Source organism: Halictus rubicundus, chromosome 5 (genome assembly GCF_050948215.1).
Source record: "Halictus rubicundus isolate RS-2024b chromosome 5, iyHalRubi1_principal, whole genome shotgun sequence".
In the NCBI taxonomy this organism is placed as follows: Eukaryota; Metazoa; Arthropoda; class Insecta; order Hymenoptera; family Halictidae; genus Halictus; species Halictus rubicundus.
The window spans coordinates 8195873-8220365 of record NC_135153.1 but is presented as its reverse complement, the minus strand read 5'-3'; the positions used below and the strand labels follow the sequence as shown (position 1 = coordinate 8220365).

The 24493-nt window shown below is 37.9% G+C and overlaps 1 protein-coding gene across 1 annotated transcript; it reads left to right on the top strand.

Moving 5' to 3' along the window:
• Positions 1–2189: 2189 nt before the first annotated feature.
• Positions 2190–24350, top strand: Dcr-1 (Endoribonuclease Dcr-1). The gene is made up of 20 exons (XM_076788030.1): positions 2190–2464; positions 2541–2656; positions 2786–2945; positions 3028–3323; positions 4385–5313; positions 5396–5574; positions 13175–13326; positions 13428–13569; positions 13662–13892; positions 14264–14443; positions 18501–18714; positions 18787–18959; positions 19541–19719; positions 20080–20333; positions 20410–21575; positions 21664–22236; positions 22779–23010; positions 23405–23625; positions 23787–23952; positions 24044–24350. The coding sequence occupies exons 1-20, from the start codon at positions 2405–2407 to the stop codon at positions 24289–24291; spliced, it is 5871 nt and encodes a 1956-aa protein (XP_076644145.1). The 5' UTR covers positions 2190–2404; the 3' UTR covers positions 24292–24350.
• The last annotated feature ends 143 nt before the right edge of the window (positions 24351–24493 follow it).

The window sequence follows — 24493 nt, the reverse complement described above, 5'->3', positions numbered from 1 at the left end:
AGGAGGCGTGTCACCACTGCGGCGAGCCGCGGGACACGGCGCAACACACTCTGGAGGAGTGTCCGGCATGGGGGGGAGAGCGCCGTGCCCTGCGGCGCGCGGTGGGCCACGACCTCTCGCTCCCGGCTGTCGTCGCTGCGGCAGCCGGTGGCGAGGAGGCGTGGAGGGGGTTCGCTTCCTTCTGCGAGCGGGTTATGCTGCGGAAGGAGGCTGCGGAACGGGATCGGGAGCGTAATCACGATCCCGGCCGAAGGGGGGGGGAGGCGGCGCAGGGTACGCCCCGGGGGCGTACCCCCGTTGCGACGCCTCTGACGCGAGCGGGGACGCCCTTGATGATCTCGAGGCGGGGGATCGGATATCCCCTTACACTCGGTCACCAACGGCGTCCCCGGAGGCCGCCGGGCATCTCGGGCGGGGGCTCGGATGCTCATCGGGCGGCCTAACAGGGGGGGAAGGCGCCACGTCGTCCGTTGCGTGGTGCCTTCGGATAGAGTAGGTACGGGAGGGGGCCGCGTCACCCCCCCCCCCGGGTGGTATGCTAAGGCGGGGGCACACCGGATTGACATGCGCGCGCAGAGCACGGGTGCCCCCAGGAGTCTAGGGACGGACGGGGAGGAGTTAGTGGGTATACTCGGCGTTGCACCAACCAGCCGAGGAGTCCCACATAACCCGGACCACCACCCCCCGGGGGGGGGGGGGTTCGGGTATCCGTAACGAGATTACCTCCTCGAAAAAAAAAAAAAAAAAAAAAAGCTATGGCAATGTGTTGAATACATCTGTTGCCAACTTGTTTTCCTTATCCGGCAACAGGAGAAGACATTCAACTGTTTCTGGATTTACCCCACATGTTGAAACTTATAAGAAATACTTTGGGGACTCATAAAATTTTCTATGACGAAAACAACCCAATTAAGTGGGAGCATTTTATTAATTTAGTAAATATACAAAACAAAGAAGGTTTGCATCTCGCAACAAAAATAACGTCACGTCACATTAATTAGTTCCAAGAAAAAGTGAAACTGGAACTAGCAGCTCAAACATTTTCGTTAAGTGTTACAAAAGCACTACAATGTTTAGCGCTTTCAATGTTAACACATTGAGTGGTAACACACTGGCGGCATAAGAGACATTTAAAGCCTGAGCAGGGGCAACATATCGGCCACTTAAAGAAACCCGCGTTTTTGCGGGGCCAGCACTCAATGTGTTAAAAAAGGTTTATTATTTTGTTTTCTAAAAATATCTATTACGTTTTTTTAGATTAGATTATTTATTATTAGATTTAATGTTTTTTTTAATTTAAAAGTTTATTTGTATTTTCTTTTCATTACATATTTTTTTTATTTTTATCATACTCTATTTTAAAAAACTAATTTTATTTTATAAATTGGGATGGTATGGCAATTGGCGAAGCACCCATTATGATAAAAAACAGTAACGCTCTGTAGTAATACCCCTAGGGTGGTGAGGAAATTTACAATTACAAAATTATTTTTTAAGACGATTTTATAATTACCTGCACATCTCTTCTCTTCAATAACTAATTATCCAACTTCTTTCCAATGTTTTTACATAACCTCTTTGACTGTGTATCAATAATTATGTCTACTTCAGATTTCTATTAATTTATATATCTCTCCAATAATTTTCAAATGTTGCATCTGAATTCAAAGATGTTTTTACTCCATACTTATATTTTCCTAAAACCACTGTAAATATTTCAAATATTATGTATCACAACACCAAACTGTTCTTAGAATCCACAAAATATATACCACAGTTATAAATATTAGTATACTTTAATATCACTTCTACTTACCATAGTTATAATATTTATATATTGGTTATACATAGTTAATAAAGAATTGTGTATTTTAACACAATTAAGTATGAAAAAAGCGTTAATTATATATAATCACAAGACCAAGACTCTCATTATTGAAAATAGGAATCTCGATCCGTCTACAGACAGTGTTGCCACGTTGTTCAGAACAGCTAGTCACAGCTAAATAGTACTAGAATCGGCTGTGCCTTAGCTAATCAAAGTGGAGAGAGAGTTTTCTTTTCCCTCTTCAATGTCGCGCTGTGTTTCACGAATTGCGCGACGCTATGGAAGGTATAATTATTGCGTAAATACATGTTCAACGTAAAATGAACCAATGAGAAGTTGATCACATGAGAAGTCAAGCTGCTATTGTTGTTTGACGAAGTCTGTTTGGACTGTTGCTATTTTGAATGAACAATAGATACAGTATACAGTGTGTTTTCAATATGTATAAGAACTGTTTCATTATACTGTTCTAGCCTAATCTTAAATTTGGAGGACACTTTGCACAATAAGACTAGTTTTTGTTATATTTAAGAACATTATTCTAAACTTTTTAAAGTAACAAAAATTATAGATTCCATGGCATTTCCACTTAATGATCAAGTTTATATAAAATCTTTCACACCTAGAGAACATCAAGTAAGAATTTTTTAATTACTTATACTTATAGGATAGGAGACAGTAAAATATTCGTGTAATATTTGAATTGTTATAGGTAGAATTATTTTATACGGCCAAAGAGAAAAACATAATAATTTGTTTAGGAAAAAATTATGAACAAACCTTTATTGTCATAAAATTAATTCAAGAATTTGCTACAAATAATAGAAGGTAATATTACAGTTTAAATAAGCATTACCTTATAAATGTAAATATTTTATTTATTTATATATAATACATAATATATTTGGCATTTCATTAAATACTTTCTAACAATAAATTATCATTTAACCGATTTAGATCATTAAGGGAAGGAGGAAAGCGATCATTATACATATTAACGGATTTAGAAAAGTGTAAAGTGAAAGCAAGTTACATACAACAATTAACGGATTTAAAAGTATTACTATGCGATACTTGTTCACGTACAGAATTTTTAGAAAAATATGAAATCTCTCATGTAAGAAATATTATGAATATGTTTTATTATATTTTTCAATACTTTGTTAAATTATTTGTTTCATATAATCATCTCGTTTCAGGTGCTAGTTACAACTTCTAAAATATGTGCAGAATTATTAGTGGAAAAGAAGTTTTTACCGCATGAGATAAATCTAGTCATTGTTGACGAGTGCCATAAGTCTAAAGATGATAACAATGTAATATTCATTTTGCAAGCGTTTTTAAGCTGTACCAGTGTTCCTAGAATAATTGGATTAGCAGTACCACTGTTTAACCTAACTGAAGAACCTGGAAGATTAGGGCTAGAAATACGGAAGGTAGAAACTACATTTCAATGTGAAGTTGAAACAGCTAGTGATATATTATCTATATTACGGTAAGTGTAATAGCAAGAAAGTATATAACAATTAGAAAAAGAAGTATATACTTTATAAATAATTTTTTACTAAGAGCTTTACATTAATGAAGCTTAAAGATTTATAGTCAATGTAACAATTGTTGTTTTATGTGTATCTGTTACCGTGAATGACCGAAATTGGAGAATGTCGACTTTCACCGGTGGAAGATCGTATATTTTATTACATTGTTGTATATTCGGACCCTGTCCGGTGTATGTCGACAATCACAGATGTGCTCTGGTGGAGGTCCAAAACAGAAGAGTCAAAAAACAAGCGACTGGCTCTCTCCCGCCAAATCCTTTGTTCTGCTCGGAGTCAATCAGCTTTGTCAGTCTTATGCAAGCTTTGATAATGCGAGCAACGTTTTCTTAATTTTTTCCCGATACCCTAATTTATACTAAATGGATACTGCAGTAAATCGTGATCTTTTTCTTGAAAAGTTAAATGCATTAATTGCGGGTAAACGAGCAGACAGTTGTTTTTACCAGGGGCATACCACCCTTACCTAATCCCGTAGTTCTACTCGAAAGTCGATTCACCCCCTTCTACCCCCAAGTGATTCCCTAATCCTAACCCTAAACCTTTTTTATGAGGAAATGTAACGTAACGCACATAACCCGAAATTAATCACGACTTGGCGTGACGTTTTATAGCGACTGAATTACGGAGAAGAAAATATAAATCTCCAACATGTTCAACATTCACCATTAGTGCATGGTGAATGTCAACATTTACCGGTGTAAGTCAGAAATAGGGGTATTTAGCAAATATTTCGGACATACACCAAGCGACTATGTGAATGTTGACATTCACCGGTGAAAGTCGACATTCTCCAGATTTCGGTGTTTCACTGTAACATATCTACATGGCTAAGAAATTTTTTATAAAACAACTGCCTTATGGAACTGAAAAAAAAATAATTGGGTTCAGTATTACAAGCTTTATTGTTGGAAAGAAATGATTAAAAAATTAATCTTTATGTTTACGTTAATGTTTTTAATATATTTCGAATTAATTGTATTCACTTTTTTTTTAATAGCTACAGCCCTAAGCCTAAAGAATATGTAGTAGAATATTCTGAGATTGAAAAGGGAGAGTTGTATAATACTATTGAAAATTATGTATTACATGTTATTGATTTTCTACGTGATCACCGTCATGACCCAACAGAAATATATAACGAAGAGTTTTATGAAGATATTAAAAAAATACCTGACCCAACAGAGAAACCTATTGAGATGATGCAGGATTTTTTGTATGTGTTAGAAACACTTGGACCATGGTGTGCCGATCGTGCTGCACTTGCTCTTCTGATTTTAACAGAAAAATTAAAAATAAAAACCCCTTATGAAAGACATTACTTATTATTAAACATGGTGGCATCTGTTTTTACAAAAATACGAGCCTTATGTGACAGTGCATTTGAAACTTTATCTGAAAAAGAGAGAATATATAAATACACTACACCAAAGGTTCATAGATTACTACAAGTCTTAAAAACTTATACTCCCTATTACAACAAGGATGCAGATAATGTTTATAATAAAATGAATAAAGAAAATAATTTAAAAAATTTATCAGTTAATAATAAAGAAAATTCTTGTAAAGGTAATATTGGACAAATTAGAAAGTCAGAATGTAATTGGAAAAGTAATGAAGAAAGCTATAAAAGGCCGCCCAGGTCGCAACGTCACTTGCGTGGAATTACAGATCCTGATTTACTTTGTGGCGTAATTTTTGTGGATAAAGCTTTTGTAGCAAAAATATTATTTTATTTATTACACGAAATTTCTATACAAGATGAACACTTATATTTTTTATCACCACTTTATACAATTGAAAGAAATCCAAATGATATTGGCTATTCAAAAGATTTAGATGTGGAACATAGAAAACAAGAAGAAGTGTTGAAAAGATTCAGAATACATGAATGTAATTTAATGATCTCAACTTCGATTCTGGAAGAAGGTTTGCGATTCTATTTGTATTAGGTAATTTGTCTCCATATTTCATTTATGTACAGCTCCTAATAATATTTTATTTGTACCAGGTATTGATATTCCAAAATGTAATTTTGTTATGAGGTATGATTTTCCAAAAACTTACCAATCATATGTACAGTGCAAAAGTCGAGCAAAAGCTGTAGATGCATTACATGTAATATTAGTACCAAAAACAACTTCAAAGGAATGTGTGTGGCAATTAGCGCAATACCACTACGTAGAAAAGGTAATTATGTTAAGAAATTACATAATTTTCCAAAATTTTCCATGGTATGTATACTTTTATGTGCTATTTGGGTTTGATATTTTAATTATTAACAGTTCAGTTCAAATATGATTCATATTTTTCAATGCATATTTCATATGAATGGTTTACTGTAGTATCCTATTTTAATTACTTGAATACCTTAATATACATGATTGTTGCTAATTATAGGCAGGTCACTTTCCCGAGTCACCGTATATCGTTTCCCTTTCGCAAGCTCAGGTAGCAGCAACCTTCCTGAGTCGTCTGGGGTACATATGGTTTCCCATATGTTAACCGTACTCCTTTCATGATCCAAGGTGATCACTGAGTGACGGCCCGACTCAGGTATCGCCAACTATTGTGAGCCGCCTACCGCACATACAGTTTCCCATATGGCAACCGTACTCCTTTTGTGACCCAAGGTGGTCACTGAGTGACGGTCCGGCTCACTATTGTTGACGGTGTATTATTCTACCTGTTCGGGCTCAGGTAATAGTTCCCCATCATGGGTCGCTCACTACACATTTAGTTTCCCAAATGTCGACCATACTCCTTTTATGACCCAAGGTGATCACTGAGTGATGGTCCGACCCACGATCTCTTGGAACTCTTTCATACCTGACGATATTGACGGAAGTCGGTGACTACTCACAGAAAGCGACCATTCCATTTGCCTTCTACTAGCACGACTCTCCCGTTTTCTCGTGGTTTCTCCTATTTAATCTACCCCTACCCCTGCATATTTGTCGCGGGGTTCCACACTAACAGAGTATACTTTCCATCTTCCAATTAACTCTCAACTCGAACATAGAAATTAACTTATATAAGAATTAACATAGAACATAATAATTAACTCAGTCCTTAACACTCTCCCCCTCTGCTGCGGGGGCTTTTTCCTCCGCAGCACTAACATTTAACACAGGTAACACTATTAGTTTTATTACAGGTCTTCTCAACGTCCCATGTTGAGTCTTCACTTCCGCTACTCGAATTCTTCCGTCGGCTCCTGGATACACTGCTTTGACGATTCCTTTTAGCCACATATTCCGTGGCATTAGATGGTCTGCGATAATAACTATGCTTCCGGTTTTTATCGGTGTCGTGTCATGCGTCCATCGCCTACGTGGCTGCAGTGTGGGTAGATATTCTCGTACCCACCGGTTCCAGAAGTGGTCTGCTAGCCTCTGAGCTACTCTCCATTGTTTTCTGCTATATAGTTCGATGTCATCGGGTACATTTGGCAATGGGTCAGCTGACGAGGTTCCTATTAGAAAGTGGTACGGTGTGATGGCTTCAGGATCCCTAGGATCTACCGATACGTGTGTCAGCGGACGTGAGTTTACTGTCCGTTCCGCTTCTAGCAGCACTGTTTGCAACGTCTCTTCTTTAGGTGACCTTTCCTTTAAGGTTACCTTCAAAGCCGTTTTTACGCTTCTCACAAGCCGTTCCCAGCTTCCACCCATGTGGGGTGAGGCAGGTGGAATAAACTTCCATATCATTCGGTGACTACTAGCGAATTCCGTTTGTTTTTGTTGGTCGAGATCCTGTATTAGTTGCTTAATCTCTCGGTCCGCACCTTTCAGATTCGTGGCGTTATCTGAGTACAGTTGGGAAGGGAAACCCCGTCGCGCTCCCATTCGTCTCAGAGCCATAATCGTTGAATCTGTAGTCAGGGAGTTAACTAATTCTAGATGGATGGCTCGTGTTGTCAAGCATGTGAATAAGACACCCCATCTTTTCTCATGACGTCTTCCAACTGTGACGGTCAATGGTCCAAAGTAGTCCATTCCGCAGTGAGTGAAAGGACGTTGGTGATGTCCTAATCGAGCCAATGGTAAATCACTCATTCTTGGAGGATTTGACTTCGCTCTTCGGATGCGACACGTTACGCACTGATGCGCTACCCACCTAATTGTAGGTCTGAGTTTCAATATCCAGTACCTTTGCCTGAGCTCATTTAATACAGTTTCGGTGCTGCCATGCCCCGCTGATTCGTGATACTGACGTACCAACAATCTGGTATATGGATGTTTCCCGTCTAAGAGGACCGGTCTTTTCATTTGTTCGGCAATTCCAGCTATGTTGCTAACCCGGCCTTTTAATCTTAATATTTGTTGGTCATCCATCTCGGGTGAAAATTGTATGAGTCGGCTGTCAGCGGGTAATGGTCGTCGTTGTTCTATTGATCTGATTTCATTTCCAAAGCTTTCTTCTTGCGCTTGCCTAATCCATAATTTTTCAGATCGTTGCATTATGTCTTCTGTTAATTCTACGCCTCTTTTCTTCTTGCACCGTTCAACGAATATAAGTATTCTTGCCGTAGTTCGTATCAAACGCAACCACGATGAAAACCTTAGGATGTCGAGCAGCACCGGGTTTGTTGTTCTTCCGATTGCTGCCACTGTTCGACACTCTTCTTCTGTCGCCTGTTCTTTGCTTTTCCCCGCTCGTGATCTTGGCCAACTGTTTTCAGCGTTTGTTAAGAAATCCGGTCCATGGAACCAGTTGGATTCAGTTAGGATTGCAACAGGTCGATTCCGGGTTGCGTGATCAGCTGGGTTTTGTTTCCCGGAAATCCATCTCCACTCGGTTGTAGTCGTGAGTTCGTCGATCTCAGCTAACCGATTAGAAACGAACGTTTTGAACGATCTTGGATCCGCTTGAATCCACGACAATACCGTGTTTGAGTCTGTCCAAAAAATACGGCGTGATATTTTAAACTCGTGCTCCGTTTCGATTGTCCGTCCTAGACGACTCGCTAGTAATGCACCTTGCAACTCCAGGCGAGGAATTGACGTAGGTTTTAATGGAGTTACTCTGCTTTTAGAGCAGATAAACGCTACGGTGGATCGCCCGTTGCTATACGTAAATTTCCAATAGGCAACTGCCGCGTAGGCTAACTCGCTTGCATCACAAAATACATGTAGCTCTGTGGTGGTTACATGGCATCGAGCTACGTAGCATCGTGGTATCGTTAGTTCACCTAGTGATTGTAGCTCGGATGTCCACTCCTTCCACTTGCCCATCTCAGCTATCCTTAGATTCTCGTCCCAAGTTATGCCGCTACGCCATACGTTTTGCAGCAGTATCTTGCTCTTAATTGTAAAGGGGGCCAGAAATCCAAGCGGGTCGAATATCGACATGATTGTTCGTACCATCTCCCTTTTAGTAATTCCTTTTTCTTGTAGTGGTACGCTCACCGCATTTTGCATTTTATTTGTATTAAAACTGAACGTGTCTGACATCGCATCCCAGTAGAGACCTAGTGTCTTGGATGCTCGTCTTTCCTTCGCTGTTAATTGAACAGTTCCTGAAGTCACATTTCCTCCGGACATTTCTTTCATAACAGCGTCACTATTACTTGTCCAGCCGCACATTTGAAAGCCACCCCGCCGATGTATCTCTGTTACCTCTCTAATTAGTCGTTTGGCCTCATCTTCCGTGTCCACACTGTCTAAATAATCGTCTACATAATGTTTATATTTGATGGCATTTACCGCTTCAGGATATAAAGTTGCAAACTCGTCAGCGTTGCGATTCTTCACATATTGGGCTGACGATGGAGATGATATGGCTCCAAAAATCATCGATGACATGCGGTATACGTCTGGCTTCTGGTTCCGTTCGGTTTCCCGCCATAGGAATCGTTGTACGTCGCGATCTTCTTCTCGTATCTTTATTTGAAGAAACATCTCTTTAATATCTGCGACGAACGCTATCTTTCTTTGACGAAAGCGCATTAAAACTCCGAGTAACGAATTCAACAAGTCCGGTCCTGGTAAGAGCACGTCATTGAGGCTAGTGCCATGACATTTCGCTGCTGCATCGAAGACAATACGCAGTTTATTCGGCTTGTCCACATGCTTTACTCCAAAGTGCGGCAAATACCACACTGGAGATCCTGTTTCAATTTGCTGTGCAGTTAATTTTTCTGCGTATCCCTTTTTGATCAAATCTTCTATTTGTCTGGTATATGCGTTTGCTAATTCTGGTTCTTTGTCCATCCTTCTTTCCAAATTCTTTAACCGCTCAAGAGCATACGAGTAGTTATTCGGTAGATCCACCTTTTCTGTATGCCAGAGCAATCCAGTTTCCCATCTCCCTAGCTTTCTTTTAGTCGTGGTATTTTGAAGGTGCTGCGCTCTTTCTTCTTGCCGGTTCGTGCGAAGTATGTTGGAAATTCCAATGGATTCTAATTCAAAATATTCTTGGATCACTTCGTTTAAACTTTTGGCGTGGTCAGTTTCTGGCTTTGAGTGTTCTGTCAACCCAAAGGCCTTTGTTAAACGATTTGTAAACTCATGGTCCGTAATTGTGTATCCGTGAACCACCCAACCGAGTTCGGTGAGTGATGCGACCGGTAAATTCCGACCTCCGACTCGCAACTCTTTTGGAATGCATAAATACCAGTTGTCTTGACCCAGTAGAATCGTAGGTTTTGCATTCACATAATAAGAAATAGGTAAATCTTTAAGGTGTTCGTGTTTGTTTGTATCGCTTCTCCGCAATGTTTGTTGGGGTAGCTTCAGCTTTGCTACGGTTTGGACATTTCGCACTAAGTGTTTCTGTACTCTTCTTATGTCTGAGATCTCCAAAGAAACTCGTTGGCTTCGTCCTTCCGTTGTCATCATTCCACCAACCCCAAGTATATCCAGTTTGCTCGCGGGTCCGTTTGTACCTATTTCCCTGGCAATCTGTTCGTCGATTAGGGAAATTGTTGATCCTTCGTCCAGGAAGGCATACGTTTTCGCTTGACCCGCCGGACCACTTAGTATTACCGGAACAATTTTCAGAAACACTTGGCTCTGCCCTTTCTGTCAGTCTTCCTTCCGCGCGTAGACTGTTGTTTCTGTGATGACGTCCGTCCTACCCTCACTATTTGCTGTAGTCATTGTGTTGGGGTTTACCATTTTCTTATGCAACAGTCTGTGGTGTGACTTGTTGCAATTTCCAATACCGCACTTTTCTGCCTGACACTGCAGCCGGCGATGATCCTTCTTCAAACAGCGGAAACACAAATTGTGTCTCTTTGCCCATCTCCATCTCTGATCCACATTTGCTGTTTGGAATTTCTCACAATCCACTGGACGGTGTTCTTTGTGATTACAGAAACTACATTTAAGCCCACTATATTTGCTTCTTGGTTGTTTGTCATTGCTGTCTTTCCCTTCTGTTGCATACACCCGTCTTGTTCTTTCTCTCCTTTCATTTGTTCCTCGTCCCTTCCCCCGAGAATCATCTTTTCGAGCGTTCCCTGAGGTTACAGTGACACCACTAGTCCCTGCCTTGCACGCCATTTCTGCCTCCATCGTTAGGAATGTCGATAGACCGACGAGTCTCGGTTCATCGGTCGGTCTCATATTCGCAAACCGATTATAATTATATATCATCGCAGATGACATTTTTTGGATAATATTGTTAATTAATTCCGCACTATGCAAATAACCCAGATGATTTACGCTTTGCATGCTCACTACACAGTTTCGCACTTTTGCTGCCAACGTTGGAAGATCCATACCCCTTGTGCCTATTCTTGGCAGTCGTTTCATTTCTTCCACGACTTTTCCCAATATGACATCGACATTACCGAAACGCAACTCTAACGATGCCATAATATCTTCTGCACTTCCAGATGTCAACAACAATGAATCCACTGTCTCTTTTGCTTCTCCGCGTAAACATTCACATAAACGTAGCACGTTTTCTTTATCGGTGAAGCCATTTAGTTCGGTGGTGATATCGAAAGCCCTTTTAAACGGTATCCATTCCAGTGGATTTCCCTCGAATATAGGCAGTTTTCGAGCAGACGTGAGTCTTGTCATTAGGTTTGTTGGTGATGTTTTTGCGTGTGGCTTTAGCGTGGCAATCACGTCCGTTAGTACTGTTGTCAATTTATCGAGTTTATCGTTCCCCTGATCTATAGACTTTTCATTACGTTTGGCTGCCGTTGATTGTTTTTCCGTATTCCTCAGCCATTCCGTTATGTTCTGCGCTGTGGCCGAATTGTTTGCTGGTTCTGGATGTTCGTTTATGAATTCGACCTCCTCGTCGAGTTCTGCTAGTTCGGCCTCCAGTCGTTTTTGTATTAGGTCCATTTCCAAGCGAGCACCTTCTTCGAGCGCCTTCTTCATCAATTTCGTCCTAGCCTCCGCCGCTTGATATTCCAGTTTCCTTTTCCTAGCCACAATGCTCGAGGCTCCTGAGCCTGCTATACTACCACGCGAACTGGGATGACTATCTTCTTTTTTCTCCTCACTATCCTGGGCCCGTCTTGTGTCGCTTGGTCCAGCATCATTGTCTGGTACACCCGTTTGCACTATGTCACGATCACTACCGTATCTCCGGCCTCGGCCTTTACCACGACCACGTTTTCCCTTATTCATAATTTAACACTTTTCGTTTAACCGAATGCAGCTGCAGCTTCCACTCACGATCTGTACACTTCGTGTTTCCAAACACGACTGACTCGGTAGTCATACCTTTCGACTATGAACGGTACATCCCTAGGTCGGGATCCGGCTCGAAGGACCTTTTATTGTTGCTAATTATAGGCAGGTCACTTTCCCGAGTCACCGTATATCGTTTCCCTTTCGCAAGCTCAGGTAGCAGCAACCTTCCTGAGTCGTCTGGGGTACATATGGTTTCCCATATGTTAACCGTACTCCTTTCATGATCCAAGGTGATCACTGAGTGACGGCCCGACTCAGGTATCGCCAACTATTGTGAGCCGCCTACCGCACATACAGTTTCCCATATGGCAACCGTACTCCTTTTGTGACCCAAGGTGGTCACTGAGTGACGGTCCGGCTCACTATTGTTGACGGTGTATTATTCTACCTGTTCGGGCTCAGGTAATAGTTCCCCATCATGGGTCGCTCACTACACATTTAGTTTCCCAAATGTCGACCATACTCCTTTTATGACCCAAGGTGATCACTGAGTGATGGTCCGACCCACGATCTCTTGGAACTCTTTCATACCTGACGATATTGACGGAAGTCGGTGACTACTCACAGAAAGCGACCATTCCATTTGCCTTCTACTAGCACGACTCTCCCGTTTTCTCGTGGTTTCTCCTATTTAATCTACCCCTACCCCTGCATATTTGTCGCGGGGTTCCACACTAACAGAGTATACTTTCCATCTTCCAATTAACTCTCAACTCGAACATAGAAATTAACTTATATAAGAATTAACATAGAACATAATAATTAACTCAGTCCTTAACAATGATATTTATATGTGAATTTATTTCATTTGTTTCATTTTGTAGGAGTTTGTTACATATTTATACATTAATGTTGGTGACGATCGATCGTCGGCAGTCAGCTGGGACGATCTGACATTCATCCGTTTGTCTCGTCTGCTCGTTTCACTGGTAACCGGTTGTCATTACAAGCCGACGATCGATTTGTTTATAACAACCTGATGTTTGAGCGTGAACAGCGTAACACCAGAATTTGTAAAACCGTCAAAGAATAAAGATCTTCTTCCTACAATTTATTTATTACAATGCAATTTTAATATATGTGCTATTCACAATTTCTAGCAGAAGAAAATTAATATGTTTTTGTTATAGACATTATTAATGAAATGTTCTAATAATGAGCCTACTGAAGAGGAAGAAAGCAAGGCAGATTTATATGCTGCCATAATACCACATTATAAACCACTTGAAGGAGACGATGTACCTGCAGTGACTTTCAATTCTGCCATATCATTGGTAAACAGGTAGCGCAATATTATAACTGCATGATATATATTTCTAGTATCTTCTTTGTTACCAAAACTTATAAATTTATTTGATGTTATTACTTATTTTATTTATATAGATATTGTGCAAAATTACCTAGTGATACTTTTACGAGATTGACACCTGAGTGGTCTATTTCAAAAGTTATTGTAGACAACACGTCTATGTATACATGTTCGTTGCGGCTCCCTATAAATTCACCGATTAAGTATATTATATCGGTAAATAACTTTCGATATAATAATTCAAATACACTGTTACACACTGTTTGCATTTTTGCATGTAAGACTATTTATTGAAACTTTGATTTTAGTCTTATCCTATGCCTAATAGGGCTATGGCGAGGCGAATGGCTGCATTACAATTATGTATCGATTTACACAGAAAGAATGAAATAGATGATAATTTACTCCCTATTGGAAAAGAAAATTTTAGAGCTAAACCAGAAGATACAGAAGTACCTGCTCTTCCAGACGAAAGTAAAGTGGATTTTTCTGAAGCTCGACCTGGAACAACGAAACGTAGACAATATTATTATAAAAAGGTTTCTTCGCATTAATATTGTAAACCCTTAAACTGTAAACTGTAAGAGTGTCCTACCCTCAAACTGTAAAAGTGGGTCCTTCATATCTGATGCAGTTTTTAGTGAGTAATAGTTCTTAAAAAAAGTTTTAAAAAATTTACATAGTACCTTGGAACATCGTAAATTGATATTATCACAATACTTTTGTATCATTTTATATCATAAATAGTATGAAGCAAAATATGTGAATTTTACAAACTGTTCGAAATCGTCTGGACACGAATGATCCCCCTTCACAGTTTAAGGGTTAAGAATTAGTAGTTTTTTGTTTTGACAATTTTTAATTCTTCATTCTGTATTTTACACTTCAAGATAAAAATTGTATTTTTCAGACAGCTGAAGCTTTAACGGACTGCAGACCGAAAGTTGGAGTTCCCTCCTATCTATATCACATTAAAATGGTGTTGAGTTGTCCTTTACCTGAAGAACAAAATACTAGGGGTCGACGTATTTATCCTCCCGAAGAATCAGCTATTGGTTTCGGCATTATCACATTAAAAGAAATTCCTAAGGTAATATATAAAATACCAAAATTATTTTTCCTTTTTTAAATATCTTAAGGGGTGGAAAAGTTTTAATGGAATTCAATAATATATGTTCCATAACATCATGTCCAATCTGCTTTCGTTTTACGATAATAATGTTTTCAAATTGTAAAGGATTTTAATTAATTCGTTCTACATATCAAACAGTCATTACATTTTATCGTTTTATTTTTATTATTTTGTTTTTTATTACATACAAATGGTACAAGAAAATAGTACGATAGTATTTTCTACAGTTTAACTGATGAAACTTATCTAATTTGATAAAACTTTATCACAGTAAGCTTTAACAGATGATTTATCTGACATTTGTGCATGTACAATAAGATCCCGTTGAGAATTAATACATCCATAAATCTGCAGAAAAAAGACATAATGTCTGATTTTATGAAAACATGTTTTAATATCATAAAATAAGGCATTTGTCACTGTAAATTTTGAACCTAATCGTAACCTCACCTATTCACTACAATTGCAACTTTACCATATATTATATAAGAATTTTGGATGCTACAAATCGCACGTTATTTTTTTAAACAACATATCCTGACCAATTATTGTCAGAATGTGTCTATCTTTTCAATATACATAAACGAACTTTCCATCATGTAACTGTGTATACGTTAACTTTAAGGTTTTAATATTGCAAAGAAAAAGTAGAAGTAAAAATGTTCCAGTGTACAGCTGAAAATTAAAGGATGATTATGCCTCAAAATACAGTGAATTCGCGCTATAAGTTCCTTGCGCGGTTCTGGCCATGTAAATTTAGATGAAATCTGTGGATCTCGACGAACGTTGCATTTGCAATACACAATGCACGCTGGAAATGTAAATGACCCTCGCGTTTCCATGGCCAAAACCAGGGACATAGAGACCGATAGGGACCAGAAGGCTGAAAAAATGTTTTTTCTGATACAATGTTGCACGTATCAGGTATATCAGTGTGAGACCAGAAGACCACTACTAATCTAATTACAATACTTCTTTATTTTTCATTATTTTTTTCTGAATATGTTGGTGAAAGTCCCATAAAAAAATAATGAAAAATAAAGTTTTGTTATTGGACTAGCAGTGGTCTTCTGGTCTCACACCGATGTACCCGATCGGCAGCGTCGGCTCTCGAGCTTCTTGACCCCTCACAGGGTATACCCCGCTGTGGTGTGGATAGTTCCAGGGACCAGTAAACGCGAGGCTTGTAGGGACTTACAGCGGAAATTCACTGTACGACAAAAGTCAAGAATAACAAAATTCCTACCGAATCTTTGCTCTTAATCAGAAACATTTAAAACTTGGGATTATAACTGTTTAGAAAGAGGCAATCTGCCGATAATAGTTTTTTATGGAATTGTTGAGACGTCTACAAATTTCTGTGTTCATATTCGATTGCTCGATTTCATCGGAAAGTGCGGTAATTAAGTCGGTACACAATACGGGTAGATATTGTGACAACGTAGGACGTTGATGGGCACGGCAGGGGGCCCTCAAACGCCTGCTTCTCCCACCAACCTCTCTTTCATGCAGCACGCACCTTTGTCGCGTTCGTTGATGTCTCGCGTCTCCGTTGTCCCACGGTAACGGAGTTTACTGGAAGGGGACGGTCTTGTCTCAATTCAGACAAAAATGCCTGCGCTGTGATATAAATAAATATGATTAAAACTCTATCAAGTTTGGTCTCCTTTTGACCAGAAACATCTCGCAATCTGTTGGTGAAAGTTTCGTACAAATAGAACTAAGAATGAAGAAATTACAGTGTCTTGTTCAATGATCATTCTCGGAATAGTCGAAGCGAATTCGGATGTTTACAGTGATCACTGTCGAGATAGGGGAATGAAATACGGTACTGCATCTTTGAATTATTCTGTTTACATTGATCACTCTCGGGGTAGGTAGAAGCGAATTCGAATGTTTACATTGATCATTATCGAGACAGTGGAACCAAAGTTTGACCACTGTCGGCGGTGTTTGGCATTCACTAGGTCTTTAAAAAGTTACGTTTACATTGATCACTTTGGGAGCAGTAGAAGCGTCGCCGCATTCATTGAATCGATGGCTTAATCAAATGTAGTGCATTACTAATTGATTATCCTGTAATATACAGTTTTACTGAAGTCACAAAACAAATGTAAGAAACGACTTCTATTGTCTTTGGCTTGCGGCGCCGATACTTCACAGACAGCACCGAAAATTAAAACGAATGAAGATCAGGGAGAAGCTAACGAATAGCGAAGACTCGTACAGCAAGGTATCAACGTTAATGAAGCATAAATAGAAGAATTACAAGACATATTCCGAAGATTGGAATCATACAATTCATATGTGTCATGGTTGGTGCAACTACATTTGGAGCTACATTTGGAACTACATTTGGACCAACAGAATATGTCTTTCCAGACGAATCCATCTTATTCATATCTATATCATCTGTCCAGCAAGAACACAAAGGCGTCCACTACGACAACTGAGCGATGAAAAACTACAGATAAGAATATTATAAGGATCAAAGGTAAGCCATAATAAATTATTAGATATGTAAAAATAATCTAAATTATGCCGTGTTTAAACTCATTCAATCAGAAAAATCTTACAAATATGTTAGTAAATGTTCTGGAAAAAAGAATAAAAAATAAAAAAGTTTTGTATTTGCGTTACCATTGCAATCGATTCGTAGGTCTTCGATCCATACCGATTGCTGCGACACTTCTACTAGAGTAGGTAATTGGGGGGAGCTTCACTCCTCCTGGGATGGATTGTTGGTGAGGAGGGAGGGCGGCCAGAGTGGATTTCGGTTATGAGTTCCTAGCCCCGTCCCTATTAGCTCTGGGAGGTCACTGGGGTGGAATTTGGGTATATCATATCCGGATCCGATCATATCATATGCGGAGTACGATCAATCTTAAAAGTTGCGTCAAATTACATAACAAGCAATCGTACTTATAAATATTTGAAACGTACTAAGTATCTTTAAAAAATCGAAGGAAATTCACTGAAGAAAATTGAAAAGAAATGCACCATTAACGAAGATGTATGCGTCGGCACAATCGATTGGAATTTGCACGTGTGGCGGCCCGCGCAAAGAGCACGCCGAACACCGACAACATACAATGTATACGCGGCGGCGACCGTCCTCGGAAAGCCGCAGCGAAACACGTGAAGATCGGCTTCGGGGACGGTCGCCATCTGCTAAACAATCGACTGACGCGAGGGAGAATCGGTCGGTCAAAGGTATGCGATCGACACTCGCTCGCGAACGTCGGTATAGGACGGTTGACGGTCCACCGACGAATAAAGACGTATACCCGCGAACACGGCCTCAGTCATTTCACCCGACTCCCACACACGTCTAATCAACCGATAATATCTTAGATGAGAGTTATGTTCCTAGATGGGGCAAGATTTATTCTAAATGGACCTGATGGCTGATATTTCACAGAAGCAGTAATGTCTAATGAATGAAACGACAAATGAAAAACGGTGGACTTATGATATCGGGTGCAACGCATATAAAGGAAAACCATCTAAACGATTTATAAATGGGAATGTGAATAATAGAGATCTTTCGTATGTTGCAAAGGAGGACGTGCTCCTGTAGAGGATGCATACACCAAATATTTGTAAATGTCACTGGATTTGAAAAACACGAAAAATCCAGGGGTATAACATTATTTTGTCGCTGAGTATACTATCCCTCTCGTACTCGACACTTTCTGAAAATCGAACGTTCTGCTGAAATATTCAAGAAGTTGGACAATTTTTATTCGAAATAACAACTGATCTTCTGTGTTGCTATTGCTGTTATGAAATAATGATGATAGTGTTACCTATTAAGAATCCATCAAAACTTTTGCACTCATGAAATATGCAATATTACAATTTTGTAGGCAACAACGACCAAAACCTAATTTTCTGTCTTATTTATTGTGATTTTAGAAATATTTTACTATAATATATTTAAAAAAAAAAAAACATCTTGTGCACCTATTGCTTATACATATATTGTTAATTAATATTTAATTTTTTATTTCAGCTATGCCCTTTTCCAATCTATACTAGATCTGGAGAAGTTCATGTAAAGTTAAAACTCAGTAAACAAACTGTAGTTTTAAGTGAAGCCCAGATCGAGAAAGTTGCTACCTTCCTCAATTATACCTTTACAAATGTATTACGATTACAACAGTATTTAATGCTTTTTGATCCTAACGCATCTGAAAATTCTTATATGATTGTACCTGTAACATTAGGTGATTATAAATACTCTCAAAATCATTGATTTTATATTATACGCTTACGATTATAATATCATATTTTTGTAGACAAAGAATCAAACGTTACTGTAGATTGGAATTTCTTGGAATGTATATACAAAAATCGGAATTCAGTGCCAACAAAGGTTCCAGAAGAGATTCGAAAAGATTTCAAGTTTGATGCATCAAAATATCACGATGCAGTGATTATGCCCTGGTATAGAAGTCAGGATCAACCTCAGGTAGATAATTATCACTTTACGTACAGTAGTGAAATATAGTAATAATTTCTCAATTAAAGTAAATAACGTAGTCTTCAAAAACACTTTAAGGGTGCAAAACACATTAATAAACACTATTTAAATATGATATAGAAAATTTAATTTTTTGACTAACGATAAGTACTATCATATTATAGTTTTGGGGAAGAAAACGGCCGATTCTAAAGACACGGTTCTGTAGCATTAACATTTGTTAACAAATTTTCATATACGTGACCTCAAAAAACATTATATTTTGAAGGTGATAAGTATGTGACCTCCATTCATGTGCAAATACTCTACGCATCTCCGACATATGTCGTGCATACAACGTCGCATCATATTTCCAATTATACATATTGTTGATCGTATATCGAATAGTTTCCTTAAGGGTTTTAATGTCTTGCTCTCGAGAGTACTCTCAATTTGTATTTTGTGCAAATCTCCGATAGCACTCTCAATAGCGTGCACACTGACGAATTTGACATTGGAGAATAACTCGCGACAGTTTTACTCTTAAATGGACATAGGCATTAACTGTAACACATTTTTCTTCATTTCAGTATTTCTACGTTGCTGAAATTTGTTCGAATTTAAATCCCAAGTCTTCTTTTCCTGGAGACGATTACAGTACGTTTGAAGAATATTACCTTAAGAAATATGATATCCAAATACAAAATGTGGTTCAACCTTTATTGGATGTGGATCATACATCGGCGAGATTAAACTTCTTGACGCCCAGGTAAATATTAACGAAAAATATATTATTTTTATTTATCTTTCAAGTACATAGCATTTAAAAACAGGCGGAAGAAATTGTAAAGAGTAATTCGACATTGTAAAATAAGACAAGAAATGATAGACGACAAGAGTCTTTCTTACATACAAATTTACAGAAATCGAAGTTTAGCGATAGGAGATAGCGACCGCGATCGCAAGGTACCTTCAGCATGTTTGTACCCTTACGTAAGCTCGATGTTACGCGTTCTTTTAATGTTAAATTACTTGTAGATTGCAATAGTATAAACTTAAGGTAATTGTATCATCTTTAAGTATACCAGTGAGTAAAGGAAGATATATAAATTTGTTAATATCATTTCAGATATGTAAATCGAAAAGGTGTTGCATTGCCTACTAGCAGCGAAGAGACGAAGCGTGCAAAACGAGAAAATCTGGAACAAAAGCAAATCCTTGTTGCTGAATTGTGTGCAATTCACCCTTTTCCAGCTTCGTTGTGGAGGCAAGCAGTTTGTTTACCATGCATATTGTATAGGATCAATGCTTTATTGTTGGCTGATCAGATACGATGTCAAGTTGCTCAAACCATAAATTTAGGGCGACAAAATTTGGATTCAGGTATGCACAAGATTCAATAGACAGTACCATAATAAATAAATGCATGTATATTGACGAGGAATGTGAAATATTTTAGATTTCGAATGGCCGGCATTAGATTTCGGTTGGAGTTTGGCAGAAGTGTTAAAAAAGTCGAAAGAATTTGACAAAAGTAAAAATGCTAAAAATGATACGACATTGCCAAATTCGTTACATAATAATGTTGTTGAGAAAAATTGTGAAGATATAACCGAAACTGTGACAGATTTTTCAAATAAGTTTGACGAAGAAACTTTGAGTGACGAAACTTGCAAAAATCAGTTGGCAAGTGAAAATGTAACAGATACCGAATCACAGTTGTCAACTAAAGAAAATGAATTTGAAATTGGGACTTGGTCAAACGACATGGCAACGTCTTCGATAGAATTTAAAGCTAACAATTTAAACGAAACTGTTTTAACAAGTGAATTCAACTGGAATGGCATTCGATATGGTTCTCCTGCATGCGAGTCAGACTTTGAAGGATACGAATCAGATGATATTTACAGCGATGGATTCGTTGATAGTTCGGACGAAAGTGAAGATGACAGTAGAGGATTGCGAATATCTTATATGGGAGGAAATGTCGCAGAAGCTGTCGAGAATGAAAAACAAATATCCAAACAAGAAATCAATAAAAAGATTTTGGATCTACTAGAAATCGAGAAAAGAGGAGATGACAGTTTATGGACATATACAAAAAACAATGAAGACACATTGATTACAACGTACAGACAATCTCATTACGAATTTACTAAAATCAGGGAACAGGAAATAAGGGAAAATGAATGTTTTATACCTTCTAATGTGGATGTTGTAATTACAAGAAAAAGTGCCAACAATGTAGCGTCCGAAGAAATTAGGCAGGATTCGAAACACAAAGCTTACATCGAAAAAATCGTTGATAGATTCAAAGACGAAATATTAAATAATAATACCGGTTTACAACCAATCAAAAAGGATTCTAATAAAGTAGACTTCACACATAATTTGGATAGTAATCTTTTTAGTTTCGACTTTCAGCCTGAATTGAAAGATCATCCTGGCCCAAGTCCCAGTTTAATACTGCAAGCTTTAACTATGTCTAATGCAAATGATGGCATTAATTTGGAACGTTTGGAAACTATTGGAGACTCTTTCTTGAAATACGCTATAACTACATATTTGTACTGTACATACGATAATATTCATGAAGGCAAACTTAGTCATTTAAGATCTAAACAGGTATCATTATCATTGTAGAAATATTTATTGTTAGTTGCCAATAGTTCATATAATTATTTCTGCTTTTAATTGTAATGAAATGTTTTAGGTCAGTAATTTAAATTTATACAGATTAGGAAGACAAAAGATGTTAGGAGAAAGCATGATTGCAACGAAGTTTGAACCACATGACAACTGGTTACCTCCTTGTTATTATGTTCCAAAAGAACTTGAACAAGCATTAATTGAATCCGGTATTCCTTCTAGTCTTTGGAATCAAGCTGACATTCCAACTCTACAAACTGTAAATCCTACTGATATAACTCAACTTGTCAGAGAAACAGAGGAAAAATTAGGCATTATGAAGAGTGAACTTAATCGTAATGAAACTATAATTCCAAACAATTTAGACAATTTACGTTGCTTTATACCTTACAATTTAATCACGCAACATAGCATTCCCGATAAAAGTATCGCAGATTGTGTGGAGGCATTAATTGGAGCATACTTAATTGCATGCGGTCCTAGAGGTGCGTTGCTTTTTATGGCTTGGTTAGGAATTCACGTTTTACCTACAGAAGAAGTCACTAGAATAACAGACACCGCGCCAAAGGAGAGAATTCCTGGCAGTACTCCGTATATAAAAGGAACAGATGAACATGGACAGACAACATGGACGCAGGTAATTCTAACTACACGTAATATGTTCGGGAAATTCTTTTTAAAAATCATCCATACCTATATTTAAAAATTAAAGATAAATACAATAAAGTCATGTGACCTTTTAAAGAACTTCCAATTAGCACAATGCTACAATATTTATATATTTTCTTTAAATAATTACTAACACGTTATTTACCCTTGATCAAGGGTAAAGATCTTGTAAAGAGAGCTACGTTTTGAAAAACCTTCTAAACTGAACCGTTAAATAAACAGAAGCGAATACTAAGAAAGTGGACTTAATTCACTTGTCAACTAAGGGGCTCATATGTAAGTTTCAAAAATATTTTTGCGAATATCTCAAAAACGAAGACCGAATGAAAGAATGATGATGACCTTGAGAACATATTTCAGTTATCGAAATCAGTTAGACGCGCCCTATTTCATTTAGATACCCATAATATTGGAAGATAAAATCTTGCCTGGCATAAAATGTGAAGTTAAATATGTAAACGATGCACATTTTTTTGAAAGGCCGCTCTTAAAAGGGTTTCCTTTTTGTAGATTTGTTATGGAACGTTGGAAGAACCTCAGAACCCGTTACTTCGACACATTCCTGATCCTGAACAAGAATTGAAATTGATGCTGGACGGCTACCATGACTTAGAGAACAGTATAGGATATAAGTTTCGTGATAGTAGTTACCTTTTACAAGCATTTACTCATGCATCGTACCAACCCAATAGATTAACCGACTGTTATCAACGTTTAGAATTTCTTGGAGATGCTGTTTTAGGTAATGAAAAGATTTTATTAATTCTATCGTTATGCATGTGTATAGTTAATGTTGGGTCATCAAATATTTTCGAAGATCCAACACTATATATAGCCTTTGTCACGCGAGTGTCGCCACAAAAATTCAGGATTTCATGATAATTGACTGATTTCATCAGCTTTCAGTATTCACAAGGAAAATTCATTTTGAAATTTATACAGAGTACAACAATATTCTTCGAGATGAAGTTATTATGTTTCCAGGGGGAAAGTAGGTTACAGAAAGACATGTGAGAAAGACATTCTAGAAAAGACTAAGTAAATATCCAGAAATTTTGTGGCGAACCTTATGTAAGAAGTTGTGTATATCAATATTCTGTACATTCAGATGTAAAATATGAAATTTGCAATTTTAGATTACTTAATAACAAGACATTTATATGAAGATGCTCGACAACATTCACCAGGTGCTTTAACAGATTTACGATCAGCATTAGTTAATAATACTATATTTGCTTCACTGGCGGTTCGATGTGGATTTCATAAATATTTTCAACATTTGTCTCCTGGTTTAAGTGCTGTTATCAATCGTTTCGTAAGAATTCAAGAAGAAAATGGACATTCCATTAGTGAAGAGGTAACAGTTTTGATTAACTTCTATATGAATTTTGGTGTTATACATAATACCCGTTACATTTATTTAACTAGAACAGATATGATGCTATTTAAACAATATAAAAATTCACGTGTTACACCCTTTTTCTGTGTATAATTTTTTTTAATGTATAAACATTTTAGTATTATTTACTTGGAGAAGAAGAATGCGAAGAAGCTGAAGATGTAGAAGTGCCGAAAGCATTAGGCGATGTCTTTGAATCATTAGCTGGTGCAATTTATTTGGATAGTGGTATGTCCTTAGACGCGGTATGGGGGGTTTATTATGCCATCATGAAAAATGAAATTGGTAAGAGATGATCATATTTTATTTTGATAGATATTTCGCAATAGAGCCAACAGAACGGAATGTAAAACACTAATGTATTTTATCTTTCCAGAACAATTTAGCACTAATGTTCCTAAATCACCGATTCGTGAATTACTGGAACTGGAGCCTGAAACAGCAAAGTTTGGAACACCTGAGAAACTTGCTGATGGGCGGAGAGTTAGGGTCACAGTAGATGTTTTCGGCAAGGGTTCTTTCAAAGGAATCGGTAGAAATTATAGAATTGCAAAATGTACTGCAGCTAAATGTGCTCTCAGAAAACTAAAAAAGATACAAAGCTATCCCCGAGAAAAACTATGATAATATGTACATCATTAAAATAAAATAAGTATACGAGAAATAAGAAGAGTTTCTTTTAATATGATAGAAATTACTACCATAACTAGCATATATGGAACTAACGTAACTAACATATATGGAATTAGGATCCCCAGACTAAATACGTATGGAGAATAGGCGGACTTTTCCACTAAATATAGCTATTATCTTGTATTGACATCGT

Excerpts from the sequence above, each read along its gene's own strand:
- Dcr-1 (XM_076788030.1), top strand. The coding sequence starts at position 2,405 with ATGGCATTTCCACTTAATGATCAAGTTTATATAAAATCTTTCACACCT. Across the intron at positions 2,657-2,785 it reads TTTGCTACAAATAATAGAAG|ATCATTAAGGGAAGGAGGAA; the intron begins GTAATATTACAG and ends TAACCGATTTAG. Across the intron at positions 23,626-23,786 it reads GACATTCCATTAGTGAAGAG|TATTATTTACTTGGAGAAGA; the intron begins GTAACAGTTTTG and ends TAAACATTTTAG.